This window comes from Oncorhynchus tshawytscha, linkage group LG18, assembly GCF_018296145.1.
Source record: "Oncorhynchus tshawytscha isolate Ot180627B linkage group LG18, Otsh_v2.0, whole genome shotgun sequence".
NCBI classification, from domain to species: Eukaryota; Metazoa; Chordata; class Actinopteri; order Salmoniformes; family Salmonidae; genus Oncorhynchus; species Oncorhynchus tshawytscha.
In genome coordinates, this window is record NC_056446.1 from 15,522,696 (window position 1) to 15,545,772 (window position 23,077).

The window sequence follows — 23,077 nt, forward strand, 5'->3', positions numbered from 1 at the left end:
GTGTAATGAGATGCCTCCCCTGTACAAAGACAACAAACAAACATATTTTTTTAAATTATAGCATCTGAAAAATATTCACAACATTGCCGTACGTAGAGGATAATGTTTATTAGCTGCAGTGGACATCGAAATGCATCTTTACAAGGAAGCAAATATAAAGTAAAACTATATTTACAGACCGAAAATACATATATTTTTTTACTTCTAATAACTCAGTTGATAATAATGTTGATTTTAACAGTAAAAAACACACAGTAGAGGTTTGTACTGTAGCACACTAATAAATCACAATTCTAAGATAAAAATAGTACTTACATCACCAAATGGAATGTTTATACTTTTGTTGTGCAAAGAGACATTCCTGCAACTACATGTTAACATTCTGAGAAAATGCTTTCATTGGAACACCTCTGTATGCAACGTATGTACAAGTCCCTCTCGCTCAAATATGAAATGACATTTTTCAGAGTCATGCCCAACTGTCAGCCACTTCACCAGTTCACTGCATATGCTAAGATGAACAAGACATAAATGCAGGCTCATTCACCGTACATGTAATGAATTATGGGTAATCTTGAATGAAAACCCCCTTAAAGCTACAAAGAAACAACCACTTCACTCCTAGCGACAGAGCTCTCCCTTCCCTTCATCATCCAACAGCTCTTTAAGTTTTCATCATAGGTGTCCTGATGTTGCATAGCACGGTGCATGGCGATTACAGTTGTCTGGTCAATGGGGTTTGTTTGAGGAGAAGTGGTCCATGTTAGAGACAGTCTCTCTCTTGTTCTCCATCTTCTCTCGTAGTCAGTTAGCCAGAGACCAAGGCCCAATTACGTCCCCTCTGCCTTCTCCTCACCCTCTGTAGGACTCTTCGGTGGGCTTCCAGAGGACGAGCCCTCTCCTCCTTCATCATCTGAGAAACACACAGAACAGCATTCATTATTTTCGTCAGAAACATATCATTGAAAATGCCTCAAGGCCCATGTAGTGGAAAATGTCTGCATTCCAATTATAATCCAAGCTGTGTACTCTCCCCTCTTTTGTGTTGCTTTGTAAGATATGGGTGATATGTTGCATTCGCAAGATAAAAGGAACATGAGATTACCAACCTCAGCACATAACGTATAGCTCGCTAGCTGACACCTTGAATATCAACAGAGACTAATCATAGCATAGACCCTCAACTCAACCGCTTTGTTCATATCCAGCATTTTAATACAGTTTTGAACACTGACAAAGTGCAATACGCCACATAGAGATGAGAATCTTCTGAGGAAATGGCCAAATACCGACTGCTTCCAGCCAGACACTTACAGTATTTTATTCTACCGATCAAACACTACTCTGCTTTGATCCTCATAGGGCAAGGCCTAGGGGATTTATACTGCAAATTGCAGGCAACTATGTTATATCTGGTTCATGCCCTCTATAACATGAGGACCTATGGACCCCGACATTGCACTGTAGCCACTAAGAGAAAAGAAGCAGCGCTGAGTAATACAGTTATATACTGTATCTACAGAGGCCTCCAACTAACAATTACTTTCCCACCCCTATGAACCAATGCATTGATTGGCTACCTCTCACTGATAGATATCCCTTTCCAAATGACCCTCACAGCCATTGAGCTATTACTAAAAAGAGAGAGATGGCTGTTCCCTTCTTTAGTTTCCATTTAAACAGTTAAAGCTGTGGTACATTTTCCATACTGTTAACTTCCAGATGCCCTTTCCACTAAACCCGGCTTGATTAATGGAAAGCTGGCTATCCAGACAGACACTTGCTAATGGTGATGGGTACTGGGCTGGCCGGTCCTAACAAAAGCACTCAACCATCTATTAATGACAGAGTGCTTTGTTCTCTGTTCAGTGATGCTCTCCCATGCTTTTCCCTTATATTTAGGTTTGGATTGTATCATTTATGGAAAGGTGCAATACTACATCTAAAGTAAACAGGTAAAACTGTTCATCTAAATGTTGAGATGAAAATACCTTCAATTGTGCAATTCAGCCTAACCATTAACAGAGTGAAAGCATGGAGGCCTATGTACATTATTGTAAATATTGCTGAAAGTATGCAGTCAAGTACTGTATGTAATTCAAAAATACATTTCACTACCCACCTACAACTGAAAGCTCTGCTAGTTTGTCTGACAGGTCAGCAGGCCCCGCCTCAACGATATCAGGTACAGCGTTCCTCCGGCCAGTCCTCCCCGTGGCTGCAAAGTCGGTGACAACAGGCTCCACATCAGTCATCGCTGGGCCCTGTCCTCATAGCATAGTCTGGAGGGAAAGGAACACAACACCATAGTGTATTTTATGTCTAAACATATTGTGACTGGTTGATAAACACTGCGTTATAAATCATTGCACAAGCTCTCAGTCACACATCCCAGTACAACAGAATATCTGCAGTGCATATTACAGAGGTAATCACTCACAGGAGGCTGGTGGCACCTTAATTGGGGAGGGCGGACTCATGGTAATGGCTGGAGCGGAATAGGTGGAATGGTATCAAATACATCAAACGGATGGTTTCCACCTGTTGGACGCCATTCCATTCGCTCCATTCCAGCCATTATTATGAGTCGTCCTCCCCTCGGCAGCTTCCACTGTAATCAATGTATTGGGCACGCTGCACTTGTAACAATAAGCAGTAACAGGCCTACATTTTTGGGGGAAAAATGATGTTCAGAATGAATCAGTCTATATTTCTTCGTCTGGTAAAGTGTCATGCTTTTAACTCCAACTATCTGGTAAGGTATTGTACAGTGTAGTAAAGCTCTACAGACAGAAACCTGATATGAGCACTATTACAGATCATAGTGCTTTCACTAAGAGCACTGCTTCAATACCCTGTTCTAATGCCATTTGGTCCTTTAGCTCTAGTCTAAATATCCAGGACCTTTGTTAACTTGGCCTAAAGGCCATTGATTGGTATTACTACAGGGACATATACATCTGATCAATATTGTGATCAATACTCAACTATGTGTTACGCAACCTTTCCTGCAGCTCCATTTCCCCTTTGAATAAACAACCCTGCGTTTTACATTATGAGACCAAATGTAGTAAGACGAAATACCATGCAATGCAGTGTACAACTTGACCAGCAGAGGGCGCATTTCACATCAATACAGTATTGTAGGTCTAATAATAATCTGCTGTGCATGTTAAACAGGGAGTAAACCATTCCCTCTTGTTTTGTTAACGCTAAGTAATGATACTCAGAGATTGGATTACAGTCTCTCCTGGACTATTCACTATCTTGTATTTTTAACAACAGCGATAACATTTAGACAGCCTATACATTTCCAAAGGCAATATGTCCTACCTCCAAGAACACAGCACACACACAGATAGTGCCTAAAAAAAACATCTAGCCATCCTTCAACAGATGGTGCATCGCCTACAGTGGGTGTAGATCAAGGCCGTAGGTGATAAGCACCCACTGGATGTCACAAGATTTAGAATTTAATCAAAACCCCCTAAATCAACACAGGCTATTCTTGGATTAGTTTTGTCGCTATTTTAAATAGGCCTCCAGCTTAACACCTGGGGCACCGGTGAGGCAGGTCAGACGGAAGCAGGGAGACGTTAGCCAGAATCAGGGCCCAGCAGGGAGACGTTAGTCAGAATCAGGGCCCAGCAGGGAGACGTTAGCCGGCATCAGGGCCCAGCAGGGAGACGTTAGTCAGAATCAGCAGGGAGACGTTAGTCAGAATCAGCAGGGAGACGTTAGTCAGAATCAGCAGGGAGACGTTAGTCAGAATCAGGGCCCAGCAGGGAGACGTTAGTCAGAATCAGGGCCCAGCAGGGAGACGGTAGTCAGAATCAGGGCCCAGCAGAGAGACGTTAGTCAGAATCAGGGCCATGCAGGGAGACGTTAATCAGAGTCAGGGCCAAGCAGAGAGATGTTAGTCAGAATCAGGGCCAAGCAGGGAGACGTTAGTCAGGGAGACGTTAGTCAGAATCAGGGCCCAGCAGGGAGAAGTTAGTCAGAATCAGGGCCACGCAGGGAGACGTTAATCAGAGTCAGGGCCAAGCAGAGAGACATTAGTCAGAATCAGGGCCAAGCAGGGAGACATTAGTCAGAGTCTGGGCCAAGCAGAGAGATGTTAATCAGAATTAGGGCCAAGCAGGGAGACGTTAGTCAGAATCAGGGACAAGCAGGGAGACGTTAGTCAGAATCAGGGACAAGCAGGGAGACGTTAATCAGAGTCAAGGACAAGCAGAGAGATGTTAATCGGAATCAGGGCCAAGCAGGGAGATGTTAATCAGAGTTAGGGCCATTCACACACTTATCAAGAGAACATCCCTGGTCATCCCTAATGCCTTGGCAGACTGGCAGACTCACTAAACACAAATGCTTTGTTTATAAATGATGTCTGAATGTTAGGATGTGACCCTGGCTATTTGTAAATAAATAGAAAAACAAGAAAATTGTGCCCTCTGATTTGCTTAAAATATATAAGGATTTTGAAATGATTTATACTTTTACTTTTGATACTAAAGTCTATTTAAAACCAAATACTTTTACTCAAGTAGTATTTTACTGGGTGACTTTTCTATTAAGGTGTTTTTACTTTTACTTAAGTATGACAATTGGGTACTTTTTTCACCCCCGGTGTTATGTATGGCCAGCTTCATCTGTGGCCAGCTTTGGGAAGACAGAATGCTGGTTAAGCAGCATGGCCCATATAAAGGCCCTGTGTGCGCTGAGTGTGAGACCCTCGGAGGAGTGATCCTGCATGTTTAAAGGCCCACTGCTAAACACATGCATCCATAACTGTCTGAGCCTACAGAGAGACTGCTGTATTTGGACTTGGGTCCCATCCAATAGAGGGCTCTGGGAAGCAGTGGAACCAACAGTGCCCTCACAGAGTGGGAGCAGCAGGAACTGGTGTTGGCATTCTCCTCAGTGCAGCCATTCAATCATCCACGTCCACTGGAATAAAAGGAGCTGGCTGCGTTGCCAGCAGGCCCCTGTGCCAAGCAGCCAACGAGAGCCCAGTGCCAGGAGACAAGAGGGAGGCAGCAGCTTGTGTATGTTTGAATGAGAACATCACTGCCCACTGTTGTTAGAAACACAAGCTTGTCTCCGTATGGTTGAGCTCACTCACACACTGCAGCAAGGAGGGCGTCGTAAAGCATCCTATGCATATGTGGGATGAACGGTGTCGGTGTGTAAAGGCCTATTGTTGTCGGAATCAGAAAGGATAGAATCTGACTACAGGTTAGACCACTAAAGACGGACTATAAGAGCCTTGCCAATCAGCAAACATGTTTCCCTTGAAAGGTCTCCCGAGTGGCGCAGTGGTCTAAGGCAGTGCTAGCTGTACCACTAGAGATTCTGGGTTCGAGTCCAGGCTCTGTCGCAGAAGGCCGTGACCGGGAGACCCACGGGTCAGCACACAATTGGCCCAGCGTCATCCTGGTTAGGGGAGGGTTTGGTTGGCAGGGATGTCCTTGTCCCATCACGCACTAGCAACTCCTGAGGCGGCCGAGTGCCGTGCACGCTGACACGATTGCCAGGTGCACAGTGTTTCCACCGACACATTGGTGCGGCTGGCTTCCGGGTTAAGTGGGCATTGTGTCAAGAAGCTGTGCTGCTTGGTTGGGTTGTGTTTCGGAGGATGCACTACTCTCGACCTTCGCCTCTCCTGAGTCTGTACGGGAGTTGCAGTGATGAGACAAGACTGTAACTACCAATTGGGGAGAAAATGGGGTAAGAATTGTTTTGAAAGTATGTAAGGAAGTCAAATATCTTGAAGTCAGCACTTGAGCAACACTAGCCTGGTGGAACCAGCCTGATTGCTGCATTCACCAGTCTGATTCACAAGTGTAATAGAATGATGAACACAGTGATCAGACTGGTTCTACTGGTTCTACTTCGACATTATCTAATAACAAACCCCTCTAAAAGAAAGACTGTTAATCCAGTCTTAATCCTGAACAGTATTGGAGTAGCACAACATCTTATCTCCTTCTAATTCTTTACAACTTTCCAGCTACAGTACAGTATGACAACAAGAAGTTGCTGATGGAGAGAAATCTTCTCATTCCTGAATGCGTTTCCTTTCATGTCTATTCATGATAATGCTCAACGACTACCCAGCTAGGACATTTGGTTCCTCGGAGGTTGTGGGAATGTAGGTTTTGGTTTCCCATTGGTTCTGGGAACGAAGCCATACGTTTTTTGACTGGAATGTTTTTTTTAAACGTTCTGAAAACGGAAGTGAACATTTCGTCTGTTCTGGGAATGTTCATTTTTTAGGTTGCAGGGAGGTTCTGAGAATGTTTTACTATGGTTCCCTAAAAAAATCCTGGGAGGTTTTATTTATGTTCCGAGAACAGAAATGATAGGTTATCTGTTCTGCAATTAAGTTGGGGATGGGATTGAAGGGACAAATATAGGAAAAATATACTAACCGAGCACAGCACAGATGACTGACATCTCTCCATCAGATGAAGATTGACAATCTTGACAAAAACATGAAACCCAGATAACAGTTCCAAAATGCAAACAGAAATGTGGAATATCTCCAAAACATTTGCAATTATTATTGTCAACAACAGAGGAGGTAGAGCCGTCTTTCATTTCAGGCACGTCAAAGCTAAATATAGAAGGTAACACTACTTGTGAAGTACACACATATGTCCATAAATATGCAAAAATAGGTCTAAACCTAGGGCTGACCTAGGACTGGACCCTGGGAGATGAGTGATTCATGCTAAAAACTCAGATTATGTTCCAACTCATCAAAATATCAAATCAGTTGTAATGGACTTAAATATTTGAAAATGGACACTCATTTGAAAAACAAGCCCATTTTATTGACTTTAATGAGCCATCCCTTTAAAACAACAGGACTACACAGATACTTATATATGCAGCAAGCACTCATGCATACGATGAAAAATGTATGACGTGTGACCACTCCACGTTACGTTTTATGAAGCATGAAAAGAAACACACCGTGTTAAAAAAAAAACTGTGGGAACATAACGATCAGGTCAAAAACGTGTTGGACATGTAACCCTCAGGCCGTTTGGGTTCTATTTACGTTCCAACAAACAAGATAAGCAAAACATGTTTGAGTTCAGTGAATCATCGCTGCTCTACGGAGTGGGGATAAGATGTGCACAGCCACTGTGCCGCAATGCCATTCCATTCACATGGCATTTCCCAGGAGACACTGTACAGACTAAAACTAACTCGGCACAAAGTCGTAAACACACTTAACTCGGCTCTGCTGCTCTACTACTGAGAATGTTTCACTGCAGAACTCTTTGTGGAAAATATCTGGTTCAGCCACCGACTTGTCTTTCTGAAATTTGAATGGAAACCTGTCCTTAGTTGTAAATGGAAGCTTCTTATGTCATGTGGCCTGTCCTCACAACCTGTCAAAGCGTTGTTATTTCAGTGGCTTGAATTGTCTCACCAAACGAATGGCTGAACTGTAAACCGTCTCCCTCTGTCCACCAGTGCTGGTTGGACCAATGGGGAGTGATGACCTAGAGCAGCTTGGCTGAGTGTGGTTAAGGGTAACGGCCAAGTTCCTACACCTGTGTCAGAACAAGAAACGACACATGGAGCCCCATTTAATTTACTTTGTGACAATGGCTTGATAGAGAACCATTACTCTGGGCTAGGCTGACCTTCAAGCTCAGACGGCCACCACCACTCATCACACCCTGCCAGCCACAAGGTTTCTTGATCCTCCTCATATTAAATGGAGAATATAGCACACTTTCAATAGCCCCACCGCCTCTTAATCTACGTGGAAATAAGCTTTCGATTGAGGTAAGAGGATTAATAGGTGAGGGAAAGTGGAGCAGTTACAACAGCTCAGATGTGACACAGGGTGCAGAGTCAACATGCCAATTAGCTCATAAGGGAACGAAAAGAACGTCAGTGCACGTTTCTATTTCAACCAACTGTTTCCAGAGCCTTCTATAGTATTTCATCTCTAGGTGATAAATACAATTTGTAAGCAAATCATGCACCATAAACTACATTCAACCAGCTGTCATAAAGGCCATTGTTGTGATAAGGTTAGCCGACAGTACCCGTGTGTCCGATTGCCAGGAGGCTTACATGGACAGATATGCGTGATCCTCTGTGGCTCAGTTGGTAGAGCAAGGTGCTTGCAATAGTAGGATATTGAGTTCAGTTCCCAGGACCACCCATACTTAAAATGTATGCACACAACTGACAAAGCATCTTTGAATAAAAGCATCTGCTAAATGGCATATACAGTAATAGGTGGATGAACTGCATGCAGAATGAAAAACACCTGAGGCTCCACCATAGCAGGACCTTGTCCCTGGGTTCCCCCTCTTCTTTCCACTCCACTGAGAGAAGAGAGAGCTCCCAACGTCTGATAATGAGCCGTGTTCAGTGGGAAACTTAAGGGAATGAAGTCACTGTGAATAAACAGTTGGCTGTTCATTATTCAGGTGGGTCAAGGGACTCTCATTACTGTAGCCCCAAACAAACAAAAGAGTCCTGCTCACAGAGCATAGTGAACAGCCTGTCTCTCCACTCCCACTGTTTACTCCCACTGTTACCCGGTCATATAGCAGCGCAAAGCATAACATGACATCATTGATCTGGCACCATTGTCTAATTGTCCACTGAGGTATTATTGAAGATTTTCCACAGATGGAAGATACTCTACAAGGAAGAGAAATGTGACAGTGTCCTATTTATATCTGAGAAATGTCCATCCAAGAGTGTTGTATCCTGCCCCTATGGGCTCTTTACCCAACCCAGTGGTAGCTGTGTTGATCCCGCTGTGAATGACAGCGTGGAAGGCCGGCCCGTCCTCGGTCTGTCCCTCTCAGCAGGCTCACAGGCTTTTCCCAGCAACCCTCTGTCCAAAAGGGCAGCATGTGACCGAGCGAGCGGTCAGATAACACAGAGAGACTCAAGCAAGGCAATAGGGATGACTGCCAAACATAACCTAGAAATACTGTGACAACATTTGATTAAGGCACAGCAGATCAGAAATTTAAAAAAACAAGCGCGCACATAACAGCCATTAGGCTAAGGAAGAAAATTAGTCATCTCTTTGAATGTTGTAGGAGCTGATGTAACTGATAAGAAACCACATTACATTGCGAAAACATGCAATTAAATGAATCACAGGCATCACGGCTACAGTACAGTGTGTCTCTGCACAATGTTATTTCAGCATTACTATAAAGCCTTGACAGCAGATGCCCATTTGATCATGTTACACTGCTCATTGGACCTCTTCTACCCAGAAATATATCCTAGTTGGGGAGCCCACAATATCTCCTCTCAACTACTAATATTTGTCATTTTGCTATGGAAAGATGTCATTTGAAACAAAGCCAACAGAAGTTGCCTCCATGTTTTGCAGCATAGAGAGGGTAATTAAGTAAATGTCTCCCATAGCAGCCGGGAAGAGAAGAGGGCCCTCCACCTCCATATAGGGCTATATTTGGACAGGCGATCTCCTGATGGGATTTAGAGGACACAGCTCCCAGGGCTGCACATTCTCTGTCACTCATATGTAAGAGCAACAAACTGACAAGTGACTTTAATGCACTGAAAAGCTTATCTTTTTCAAATCACTGAGTAGGGCTCCTCCAGGGTATTTCCAATCGAGAGATTCATAAGCCTGATTGAGCATCTCTTCAGTTCATACCATCTGCAAATTCTTGTTGCCATTTCTCATAAATATCCTACATTATTGTAGCTAGTGTCACATCTGGTCAGACAGAGTCATTCTTAAAGCCACTGATGAGCTCATAAAACGTCTTTATAAACACCCCCAGTGCTCAAAGAATACATATTACAAGCAATGGAGAGAGGAAAAACCCGAAACATACTTAGCAGGCGAGTTGAAGATGCTGTGCAGGTAAGCCGGATGAGAGGTTTTAATCTTTCCCTATTTATAGCCAAGTGAGTTGGCCTGAGCAGCAGCAGCGAGGAGAGATGGAGACGAGGCAGAGCAGAGAGGCAATGTGATTCATCTTCTACTGACCACTGTAGAGGCGGGACCATGGTTGTTCTCCCATTCCAGACGGAGGGAGAAAGGCCGTCCCTGGAGGATGCCTGTCCTGTTGGCCACCTGCCTCCTCAAACAAACATGAAACATTCTCCCGATAGGCTTCATATGGGCTGTTTCCCAAATGGCACACTATCCACTGTATAGTGCACTCTGTTTGACCAGGTCAGCGTAATAGGTTTTGGGTTGGCATTTGGGACACAAATATGATCAAATCCCTCCAAGATTTACTAAAATCCTTTGAACTGGATAGTCAATTGGATATCTTACATGCTTTGAAGTGAAGAAAGCCAGTACCTGATCTTGAAATAAGCCACAACAGAGCTTTGGAAAACAGCTGCCCGTGGCTGAGTCGGCAACTTACAGAACACAACACATTGAGGTCTTATTAAAGTTGAGCATTTGAGGAACAAAATGCATTTTTCACTTAATATTTCTGTAAAAGTCCTAACTAAGTCATAATAGCTAAGAAAATCACCCAGATGCCTAAAATAGCCCCACAAAAATACAATACCGAAACAAACATTTCTATCACACCAGTGTGTTAAACTGATCAAGGCTATATTGAAGAAATAAGGCCAGAGGGGGTGGTATATGGCTAATATACTGTGCCACAGCACGACGCAACACTGTGGTATATTGGCCATACACCACAAACCTCAGAGGTGCCTTATTGCTATTATAAACTGGTTACAAACGTAATTAGAACAGTGAACCATACATTTTGTGTCATATCTGTGGTATTACCATGGCTTTCAGCCAATCAGCATTCAGAGATCAAACGACCCCATTTATCATCACAATTAATGCATATCTTAGATGCTGGTTTCAAAGCTTGATGCTGTGACCCGTCGTGTTGCCAAGGGCATCTTTGAGACTCACTGTCAAGTCATGGCCCTCTCCCCCAGGAAGCAGCCTGTGACTTTGAAAAGGCTTCCTCCCTTTGCACTTTATTGAAAAATCACCTTGAGAAGATTTATGAGGAGTTTAATGTCGGGAAGAACAAGAGTCAGCGAGCGGAAATGCTGAAAGCCGATTCATTACACACACCTGCCAGAAGAGGCAGGCACCCCAACACTGTAACTCCTCTCTCTGGTAGGTCTGATGGCCTCACCATTATGTGCCCGAGTGACAGTGACCCTATCAAATAAAAACAGCTCTCTCTGCTCAATTGAATACAATGGCATAATTGATGATATAAGCGGATTTGAATAAAATATTCATATTTTGTACTGTGTATATGCACACACATGCACTGGCAATCTCTACAAATAGATCTTTATGATGACTCATCTATTTGGCTTCTATTTGGCCCAAAGACCCTCCTATATAATCAGTCAATCAATTCATTCAGAAAGTATTTACACCCTTTACTTTTCCCCCCACATTTGTTGTGTTACAGCCTGAACGTAAAATGTATTAAATTGCAATTCTTTTATCACTGGCCTACACACAATACCCCATAATATTTTTTTATTTATTTTTATTTCACCTTTATTTAACCAGGTAGGCTAGTTGAGAACAAGTTCTCATTTGCAACTGCGACCTGGCCAAGATAAAGCATAGCAGTGTGAGCAGACAACACAGAGTTACACATGGAATAAACAATTAACAAGTCAATAACACAGTAGAAAACAAAGGGGGGAGTCTATATACAATGTGTGCAAAAGGCATGAGGAGGTAGACGAATAGTTACAATTTTGCAGATTAACACTGGAGTGATAAATGATCAGATGGTCATGTACAGGTAGAGATATTGGTGTGCAAAAGAGCAGAAGAGTAAATAAATAAAAACAGTATGGGGATGAGGTAGGTGAAAATGGGTGGGCTATTTACCAATAGACTATGTATAGCTGCAGCGATCAGTTAGCTGCTCAGATAGCTGATGTTTGAAGTTGGTGAGGGAGATAAAAGTCTCCAACTTCAGCGATTTTTGCAATTCGTTCCAGTCACAGGCAGCAGAGTACTGGAACGAAAGGCGGCCAAATGAGGTGTTGGCTTTAGGGATGATCAGTGAGATACACCTGCTGGAGCGCGTGCTACGGATGGGTGTTGCCATCGTGACCAGTGAACTGAGGTAAGGCGGAGCTTTACCTAGCATGGATTTGTAGATGACCTGGAGCCAGTGGGTCTGGCGACGAATATGTAACGAGGGCCAGCCGACTAGAGCATACAAGTCGCAGTGGTGGGTGGTATAAGGTGCTTTAGTGACAAAACGGATGGCACTGTGATAGACTGCGTCCAGTTTGCTGAGTAGAGTGTTGGAAGCCATTTTGTAGATGACATCGCCGAAGTCGAGGATCGGTAGGATAGTCAGTTTTACTAGGGTAAGCTTGGCGGCGTGAGTGAAGGAGGCTTTGTTGCGGAATAGAAAGCCGACTCTTGATTTGATTTTCGATTGGAGATGTTTGATATGAGTCTGGAAGGAGAGTTTGCAGTCTAGCCAGACACCTAGGTACTTATAGGTGTCCACATATTCAAGGTCGGAACCATCCAGGGTGGTGATGCTAGTCGGGCATGCGGGTGCAGGCAGCGATCGGTTGAAAAGCATGCATTTGGTTTTACTAGCGTTTAAGAGCAGTTGGAGGCCACGGAAGGAGTGTTGTATGGCATTGAAGCTTGTTTGGAGGTTAGATAGCACAGTGTCCAATGACAGGCCGAAAGTATATAGAATGGTGTCGTCTGCGTAGAGGTGGATCAGGGAATCGCCCGCAGCAAGAGCAACATCATTGATATATACAGAGAAAAGAGTCGGCCCGAGAATTGAACCCTGTGGCACCCCCATAGAGACTGCCAGAGGACCGGACAGCATGCCCTCCGATTTGACACACTGAACTCTGTCTGCAAAGTAATTGGTGAACCAGGCAAGGCAGTCATCCGAAAAACCGAGGCTACTGAGTCTGCCGATAAGAATATGGTGATTGACAGAGTCGAAAGCCTTGGCAAGGTCAATGAAGACGGCTGCACAGTACTGTCTTTTATCGATGGCGGTTATGATATCGTTTAGTACCTTGAGTGTGGCTGAGGTGCACCCGTGACCGGCTCGGAAACCAGATTGCACAGCGGAGAAGGTACGGTGGGATTCGAGATGGTCAGTGACCTGTTTGTTGACTTGGCTTTCGAAGACCTTAGATAGGCAGGGCAGGATGGATATAGGTCTGTAACAGTTTGGGTCCAGGGTGTCTCCCCCTTTGAAGGGGGATGACTGCGGCAGCTTTCCAATCCTTGGGGATCTCAGACGATATGAAAGAGAGGTTGAACAGGCTGGTAATAGGGGTTGCGACAATGGCGGCGGATAGTTTCAGAAATAGGGGGTCCAGATTGTCAAGCCCAGCTGATTTGTACGGGTCCAGGTTTTGCAGCTCTTTCAGAACATCTGCTATCTGGATTTGGGTAAAGGAGAACCTGGAGAGGCTTGGGCGAGGAGCTGCCGGGGGGGCAGAGCTGTTGGCCGAGGTTGGAGTAGCCAGGCGGAAGGCATGGCCAGCCGTTGAGAAATGCTTATTGAAGTTTTCGATAATCATGGATTTATCAGTGGTGACCGTGTTACCTAGCCTCAGTGCAGTGGGCAGCTGGGAGGAGGTGCTCTTGTTCTCCATGGACTTCACAGTGTCCCAGAACTTTTTGGAGTTGGAGCTACAGGATGCAAACTTCTGCCTGAAAAAGCTGGCCTTAGCTTTCCTGACTGACTGCGTGTATTGGATCCGGACTTCCCTGAACAGTTGCATATCACGGGGACTATTCGATGCTATAGCAGTCCGCCACAGGATGTTTTTGTGCTGGTCGAGGGCAGTCAGGTCTGGGGTGAACCAAGGACTGTATCTGTTCTTAGTTCTGCATTTTTTGAACGGAGCATGCTTATCTAAAATGGTGAGGAAGCTACTTTTAAAGAGAATGAATAGTGGAATAATGTTTTTAGACATTTTTACAAATGTATTAAAAATGAAAAGCTGAAATGTCTTGAGTCAATAAGTATTCAACTCTTTTATTAGGGCAAGCCTAAATAAGTTCAGGAGTAAAGTCACATAATCACATAATAAGTTTCATCGACTCACCCTGTGTGCAATAATAGTGTTTAACATAATTTTTTAATGACTGTTTCATCTCTGTACCCCACACATACAATTATCAGCAAGGTCCCTCAGTCAAGCAGTGAATTTCAGATACAGATTCAACCAAGAGAACCAATTGGTAGATGGGTAAAAATGAAATAAAAAGCAGACATTGAATATCTCTTTGAGCATCGTGAAGTTATTAATTACACTTTGTATGGTGTATCAATACACCCAGTCACTACAAAGATACAGGCGTCCTTCCTAACTCAGTTGCCGGAGAGGAAGGAGACCGCTCAGGGATTTCACCATGATGACATTAAAACAGTTACAGAGTTTAAAAGCTGTGATAGGAGAAAACTGAGGACGGATCAACAACATTGTATTTACTCCACAACACTCACCTAATTGACCTAAGCGAAAAGAAGGAACCCTAACAGAATAAAAAATATTCCAAAACATATATCCTGTTTGTAACAAAGCACTAAAGTAATAGTGAAATACATTTGGCAAAGGAATTAACTTCTTGTCCTGAATACAAAGTGTTATGTTTGTGGCAAATCTAATGCAACACATTACTGAGTATCACTCTCCATATTTTCAAGCATAGCGGTGGCTGCATCATGTTATGGGTATGCTTGTAATCATTTAGGACTGGAGAGTTTTTCAGGATTAAAAATAAAACATAATGGAGTTAAGCACAGGCAAAATCCTAGAGGAAAACCTTATTCAATCTGCATTCCACCAGACCATGGGAGATGAATTCACCTTTCAGCAGGACAATAACCTAAAACACAAGGCCAAATCTATACTGGTGTTGCTTAGAAAGACAGTGTATGTTCCTTAATGGCCGAGTTACAGTTTTGACTTAAATCTGCTTGAAATCCTGTGGCAAGACCTGAAAATTGTTGTCTAGCAATGGCCAACAACCAATTTGACAGAGCTTGAAGAATGTTGAAAAGAAAACTGAGAAAATGTTGCACAATCCAGGTGTGGAAAGCTCTTAGAGACTTACCCAGAAAGACTCACAACTGTAATCGCTGCCAGAGGTGATTCTAACATGTATTGATTCAGGGGGTTGAATACATATATTAGTGTTTTATTTTTCATACATTTTTCATCTACTTTTACATTTGAGTATTTTGTGTAGATTGTTGACAAAAAAAGTACAATTAAATCAATTTTAATACCACTTTGTAACAGCAAAATGTGGGTGTGATTAAATGTGGGTGTCAAGGGGTGTGTCAAGAGGTGTGATTACTTTCTGAAGGCAGTGTATCTGTACAATTTCCACAGCAATTTAGCTTAAAACAATCCAGATTAACAAGGTTTATTACACTTGAAAGGAAAAACAATCATCCAAGACTCTTGGATAACATGGTGCCTCTTGGGCAATTCAAAAGACTGATTGAGGACCTTTTACCTGAATAATGTGTTTTTCTATGATTGTGTTTTGCTTTTCCAGTATTGATATGAATATTGATATGTACTGCTGTATATACAGGGCTAATCAGTAAAATAAACCTTGGTCTCAGCATAACTCCCTGTCAAAATGGTTGCGGATAGTTCACCCAAATGACACATTGGTTTCCTTACCCTGTAAGCAGTCTATGGACAAGGTATGAAAGCAATCCATTCCTTGGTTTAGATTCCCTGGCACGGTTTCCACATGCTAACGTTTTAGCATTTTTGGCACAAATCCCATTCAAGTCATGGGACTGATATTAGCATTTTTCGCACATCGTGTCCAAATAATTCGAAAGTATCTCAAATGGATTGTGAAGCTCAACAAAGTCACCTAGCTGCATTGAACATGATGCGTGAAAAATGCTAATATCAGTCCCATGACTTGAATGGGATTTGTGCTACAAATGCTAAAATTTTAGCATGTGGAAAAAGTTCCAGGGAAACTAAACCAAAGCATGGATTGCTGTCATAACTTGTCCATAGACTGCTTACAGGTTAAGGAAACTAATATGTAATTTAGTAATTTATTTGCAAACTATTGCTTTAATCATCAATGGCTTTAATAAATAATGAATTTCCTCACATTCGAGATAATTCCTGCCAGAGGTTAATAAAACACTTTGTGAATTAAACCCTTGTCTTTATATCGGCCCATATATCATGTGTGACTTCATGAGCAGACAGGTGGTTTGTCTAGCAGTAAATGAGAGTACCATTTCATCAAATCACATAGGGCAGTCTACAATAAACAACCGGCTTGCTGAAGACCTTACCAGGCAGTTGTGCGGTCTGCTGGGGCCAAACAATCACAGCTAGGTGGTCTATTTCATATTTGTTATTCCTCGTACAGTATCTCGTTCAACCGCAGCTTCATCAACAGAGTGCAACGCAGGATATAAAGCAGGATGACGAGTACAGCCTAGATTGCTTGTGGTTTATCTTTAGCCTCTGTGATGACTCGGCTCAAATCCAGTGATTTAAGATTACACAATCCTGGTTGTTTTATTGCCCCAAGTCTCTAGACTTTACACAAGGCTGGATAAAGACAAGGATTAGGTTTCAGAGCTGTGTGACTGTGGGGCTCTTCATCTACTGTGTACTCTGTGAAATATAACATATATGGTTATAATTTTTGCAGATGGACACTACCGGTGAAAAGTTTTAGAACACTTATTCATTCATGGGTTTTTATTTATTTGTACTATTTTCTACATTGTAGAATAATAGTGAATGCATCAACACTATGAAATAACACATATGGAATCATGTAGTAACCAAAACAGTGTTAAAAAAAATCCAAATATATTTTTTATTTGAGATTCTTCAAATAGCCACAATTTTCCTTGATGACAGCTTTGCACACTCTTGGCAGTCTCTCAACCAGCATTTCAATTAACAGGTGTGCCTTCTTTAAAGGTCATTTGTGGAATTTCTGTCCTTCTTAATGTGTTTGAGCCAATCAGTTGTGTTGTGACAAGGTAGATAGCCCTATTTGGTGAAATAGCGTACATATTATGGCAAAAATAGCTCAAATAAGCAAAGAGAAACAACAGTCCATCATTACTTTAAGACATGAAGGTCAGTCAATACGGAAAATGTCAAGAACTTTGAAAGTTTCTTCAAGTGCAGTTGCAAAAACCATCAAGTGCTATGATGAAACTGTCTCTCATGAGGACCGCAACAGGAATGGAAGACCCAGAGTTACCTCTGCAGCAGAGGATAAGTTTATTAGATTCAAGTAACAGACACATCTCAACATCAACTCTTCAGAGGAGACTGTGTGAATCAGGCCTTCATGGTAGAAGTGCTGCAAAGAAACAACTACTAAAGGACACCAATAATAAGAAGATACTTGCTTGGGCCTAGAAACACGATCAATGGACATTAGACCGGTGGACATCTGTTCTTGGTCTGATGAGTCCAAATTTGAGATTATTGGTGAACGGATGATCTCCGCATGTGTGGTTCTCAGCATGGAGGAGGAGCTGTTATTGTGTGGGGGTGCTTTGCTGGTGACACAGTCCATGATTTATTTAGAATTCAAGACACACTTAACCAGAATGGCTACCACAGCATTCTGCAGCGATACGCCATCCAATCTGGTTTGGGCTTAGTGGGATTATCATTTGTTTTTCAACAACCAAATTGAGATGGTTTGGGATGAGTCGGACCGCAGAGGGAAGGGAAAGTAGCCAACAAGTGCTCAGCATATGTGGGAACTCCTTCAAGACGGTTGAAAAAGCATTCCAGGTGATGCTGGTTGAGAGAATGCCAAGCGTGTGCAAAGCTATCAAGGCAAAGGGTGGCTATTTGAAGAATCTCAAATATAAAATATATTTTGACTTGTTTAATACTTTTTTGGCTACTACATGATTCCATATGTTATTTCATAGTTTTGATGTCTTCGCTCATATTCTACAATGTAAAAAATAAAATAGTACAAATAAAGAAAACCCCTTGAATGAGTAGGTGTTCTAAAAACTTTTGACTGGTAGTGTACAATGTGGTTTATTTGTGTTTTAAAGTAAATCTATGTCTGTGGTATGAATTACCATCTGTGGCCCTGGGAACAAGGAACCCAACCTGTGTTGTGGTCTTAAAATGACTTCTGCTGGTACGCACCGGTGCACTATGTAAACTAGAATAACATAATTGCACATGCTCCCAGTGAGAGCTAAGTACTCTCATTGGGGTTGCTGCATGTGTGTCATGTAAGACTGGCACTGCAACATATAGTAAGCTCTGTCGCAGCCGGCCACGACCAGGAGGTCCATGGGGAGACGCACAATTGGTCTAGCGTCGTCCAGGTTAGGGAGGGTTTGGCCGGTAGGGATGTCCTTGTCTCATTGCACACTAGCGACTCCTGTGGCAGGCTGGGCGCAGTGCACGCTAACCACGTCACCAGGTGCATGGTGTTTCCTCTGACACATTGGTGCAGCTGGCTTCCAGGTTGGATGTGCGCTGTGTTAAGAAGCAGTGTGGCTTGGTTGGGTTGTGTTTCGGAGGACGCATGGCTTTCAACCTTCGTCTCTCCCGAGCCCGTACGGGAGTTGTAGCGATGAGACAAGATAGTAACTACTAACAATTGGATACCATTAAATTTGGGAGAAAAAGGGGGTAAAATTCAAATATATTTATTTATTTATTTTTTCACTCCAAAAACATGATCAACTTAACACTCCACTACAGTACACAACATAAGAATAATGTAGTATGGATAAAGCATTAGCAATACATCCAAAACTAGTTTCCTCGTCTTCAATATTTCACAAAAAGGACGTGTGTGTGTGTGTGCAGCAGCCTCTGGAGGCTGTTCTGACACTGGCAGAGCAGTCCAGAATGACAATGTTAGACTCCCACAATGGGCCAGATTTGTGATAATTTTATTGACTCAATAGTGAGAGGAGCGAGAGCATGCTTGGCTAAGTGCTAAAACTGATGCGGTTTCACAAGAGCCAATAGAGAGAAATATTAACGGCGTCTTTTTGTAGGCACTAACTCTGCCATGGTTCGTTGGACAAAGCCTATGGGAAAGTTAATTTAGTTATTGTCGTTTTTTTGGGATAAACACAAAAAACAGAGAATGTGGTAAACACAGGTTTAGGAGATTTGATACATTTTGTTCTATGAGATAATCTTCATCAGCTAAAGTCACGTTCTGTGCATTTTGAAGCATTTATGTAATTTAAAAAAACAACACATAAATGCTTCCTAATTCATAAAGATCATGTTAACTGACTGGTATTACAATCATAGAACAAAAATGTATAAAATCTCCTAAACCTGTGTTAACCTTATTTTCAACCTTTATCCCCCAACCATATTCTTTCCTCATTCATTTTCTCCATAGGAATGGCTGAACCAACCAGAGGTAACTCATTTACGGTTTTTAGGACTACAAGTTGACGAGGTCTATTAATTACCGTAGGGCAGACTAAGCTGAGAGGGAGCGAGGCAGAAGAGAGGAATGATGGGAAAGAGGAGCCCTCCTGGGGCATTGCTAGTGAAATACCAGCACAGAAACGGTCAAAGGCAGAAACAGATGCCTTGATGACACTCACTGAAGCAGAAGAAAAAAAACTTCAAACAGCATGAGCCACAACAAAACCGCTTTCCTGTAGCAGGCAGACTGTAGTTAAAGATGGCCAAATTGAAATTCCACCTATTGTCAGCGTTTACCTGACTAAGCCTTAATCCTTTCAGACGCCATCTTTAAAAGACAGTTGGTCTCTGGAGATTTAAGGTAGAGGTGTCTTCGATCAAACTCCTGATGAGTCTCTAATCAGGTTACAGCTTACCCTCCTTGTTTGATACAATAAAAAGCACAGTTTCTCTCTGCATTTGTTTTATCAGACATTCCTGAGAAAAACGTTTGATGTGTAGATACAACACAACATGATAACAGGGAAATAAGTGGTACCAAACTGCCCTTTTCATTCCCATCATGTGTGCAATTACACACACTAGTAGGCAGACAGCATTACTAATTATCTGTCATCAACTCAGACAATTAACAGGATTATACAAATGGGAGGCACCTAAACTCATTACCTGAATACATGTTTTTAAAGTACAGTCAATACTGACCAATTTGGAATGATCTACTGTGACATAAGATCCTTAGTGACAGGCAGATGATGGTCACTGGTCCACAAGAATGATGAATAGTTATATTTGCATATCTAACACCGGACAACCTCCAGATAGCAGGAATATAAGCCTATAGGCAGCTACCAGCTCAGGACATACAAACCCCACCTCTAAGGTGAAAAGGGTAACAGCGTTCTTCCCATTTCTTTTTACCTTTCCAGAGAGTCATAACAATGGTATAGCGTTGCGAGGTGAAGGAGCACTGAGTCTATTTGACAAAGTGCTGACCAGAGGAAGCAGAGAGGGGGGTGTAAACGCCACGTCCCCATGCAACTTCAGCTGTCCCTCTGGATATGTGTTAAACAACATTTCACTTCTACTTTTAGTATCCTCTTTAGAAAACACAGCAGTCCGTTGACAACAACAGCCTGGTCCAAGCTGAGTGGCACTGTTTGGGCGGTAATCTGACACCTACACTACAGTCATTCTAAACTTATACAATAATTATGGTGGAGAAGGTCAGACAGATTGTGCGATGGGGTCTGGAAATGACATGTTACACATGATTCTAAAGACTAGAGCAGGCAGTCAACAGATTTAAGACTGGAATTTGTCTGCAATCTCTTCCCTCCAAGTGTCATAATCAACACATTTCCCCAGGCTGGCTCATTATTCTGCCAGTCATGTAGTCTCTCAGGGCAGGTGTTGACTGGTGGATGTGTTGATGGTGGGAGTGAAAGGAATAGCATGGTGCTTACCCTCTACTCAGCAGGAGCTAGGGAGTCGGACACTGGAATGGAATGCATGCTGTAATCAGGAATAAACCCAGTGCTTGGAGATCACCATAAATACAACATCCTACTGCATGATGCACGGAGAGCAAACACTGTTTCAAACCATAGGTTTGAGTTGTCATCGGAAAGGTTTTAGCTGAGTGTCACCTTCCTCAAACAGCTTATTCAAAAGATGAGAGCCATATAAATGTGACCATGCTTTATTTGATCAGTGGGAATAATATAATATAATATATCATATAAAATAAATGAGGAAACACTGATTGATAGAATCAGTATTGTTCCTCGTGATTGCACTGCTAAGCTAATTGAAACATTTATGGCATTAAATCAAATCAGCTAGGTGTTCAGACAGAGGGACAAACAATTGAATTAGAGATAGGTGAGCTTTGTTTCAAGTATTGAATAGCCTTCAAAGGCTAATGTCATTTGGAATGAGAGGAGGATATGTCCTTAAAATACAACGACCTTATGAACAATTGCTAATAACCCTGATTATCAATCAATCCAAGTAGCATGATATTCGTCGATATTCTTCTGCTTGACAAACAACATGATTGTTCAATAACAATGGAATGAATGTAGCCTACAACGGATAGATCGATTGACAAAAAGGTTGCTCCAACATCTGCACATTGTAGTCTATAGTGTGTATGACATTGCATATACGGCATTGTCATGTGTGGAATTTACATGACTGAAATCCTCTGGCTGCAGATTTCTACCGCAAGTAATGCCAACAATAACCAGCTGAATTAAGAACCGTATAACTTGCGCATAAATTAGGCTTCAGCAGCCTGTAGGTTACTTGTCGGCATTGGGCAACAACCTGACGACGAGTAACCTTCCAAAACACGACATATTGTGACACTTACTTACCCAATGTGTAGAACAAATGGTTGTTACAATAATGTGCTTTAAATGCGCTCCCCCGAAATATATATTTCACCATCGACAACCCATGGATAGGACGCGTTGCGCACAGTCCATCCTCATCGTGATTTCCTCTACTCTCTTTATTCTAGTGAGAGGAACTATATCCCCGACACGGTGACATCACACAGACATACTTCGCACGGGAACGCGCAGAGGCCAGTGCGGGTTTAACTTGAGCACGTTTGTTTCGTCCTCTATCACAGTATCTTTGAAGTCTATTATAATGTAATTACGACCCTATATCACCAGTTTGATGGACATTCAAATTGACATATACTCTGATAAGGAACTGATAATGTAGTATTGGCATTTGCATTGCATCAGTTTGAATTGAACTGTCATGCAATGAAAAACAAAGCCTTTGGCCTACAATGTCATTATAGCAATTCCAGTCATTGCATATTTCTGATGGATAAAGACAGTTTACCAAATGAATGCTTGAATTCCTTACTTGTCTAGTGGTTCATTTATTTGTATAATAAATATGCATCATTGAACACATGTATGCCTCCACATTATTGCTCTGTTTCCAGAAATAAAATGAGCAAATGAGGTTTTCTGTACATTGTGAAATGTAACATTAAATTCCAGAGTAGACAGGCAGCCACAGAGAAAAATTAGTTTTCCTAGATATAATTGTGCGTATCTGCATGGAAGGACAGTGAACACACTTTTTCAGCTGGAGAAAACACAGATCAACTGAACGGGTACAATGCCAAACGCAGCACAGTTGTGTGTAATGAACTGCATGTATCAGACGCAGTTCCATTTCAAGAGTTTCAAATTGTCTGGGTCTCTTGTGATGTTAAGATTTGTTGTACTTCTTTGTGAATTGCATTCATTTCCCCCAGACCTTCCTGTTCTATTAAATCATCAGGGATATGCGATAGTAAGTAGCTTGGAGAGGTAAAACAAACTAACTCTAATATAAGTATGCATACTGCATATCTGCAAATGTGATTTCACTTATCACTGCATTCAAACAACTATCATATACTGAGAATGTATGAAGTCCCTTTCGTGAATTAGGCTGCTTCCTATCAATGCAATTTGTTTTATGTACTGTCTGAACAAGCAGTAGCTGTTGCAAAAGAATAGCCACTGCTTTGACTTAGATTAAATGTGATTTAAAACCATCTGTCACTCTTCTTACTGTATAGAGTAGGCCTATGTCAGGCTTTCATGCAAACTAAACA

At 42.3% G+C, this 23,077-nt stretch overlaps 1 protein-coding gene across 3 annotated transcripts; it reads right to left on the reverse strand.

Moving 5' to 3' along the window:
• Window positions 1-93: 93 nt before the first annotated feature.
• pkib (protein kinase (cAMP-dependent, catalytic) inhibitor beta) lies at window positions 94-21,988 on the reverse strand. Of its 3 annotated transcripts, none has more exons than XM_024377983.2 (3): window positions 21,825-21,988; window positions 2,123-2,282; window positions 94-913 (listed from the first exon to the last, which is right to left on the reverse strand). In XM_024377983.2, the coding sequence occupies exons 2-3, from the start codon at window positions 2,253-2,255 to the stop codon at window positions 831-833; spliced, it is 216 nt and encodes a 71-aa protein (XP_024233751.1). In that variant the 5' UTR covers window positions 2,256-2,282; window positions 21,825-21,988; the 3' UTR covers window positions 94-830. The 3 variants fall into 3 exon arrangements, with proteins under 3 accessions (XP_024233751.1, XP_024233753.1, XP_024233752.1); XM_024377985.2 differs by lacking the exon at window positions 21,825-21,988 and adding an exon at window positions 16,335-16,455; XM_024377984.2 differs by lacking the exon at window positions 21,825-21,988 and adding an exon at window positions 9,864-10,003.
• Window positions 21,989-23,077: the final 1,089 nt, after the last annotated feature.

Bases quoted from the DNA above. Each gene is read 5' to 3' on its own strand.
- pkib (XM_024377983.2), bottom strand. From the start codon at position 2,255: ATGACTGATGTGGAGCCTGTTGTCACCGACTTTGCAGCCACGGGGAGG. The intron at 914-2,122 runs GTGGGTAGTGAA...TGTGTTTCTCAG, and splicing joins AGCAGAGCTTTCAGTTGTAG to ATGATGAAGGAGGAGAGGGC.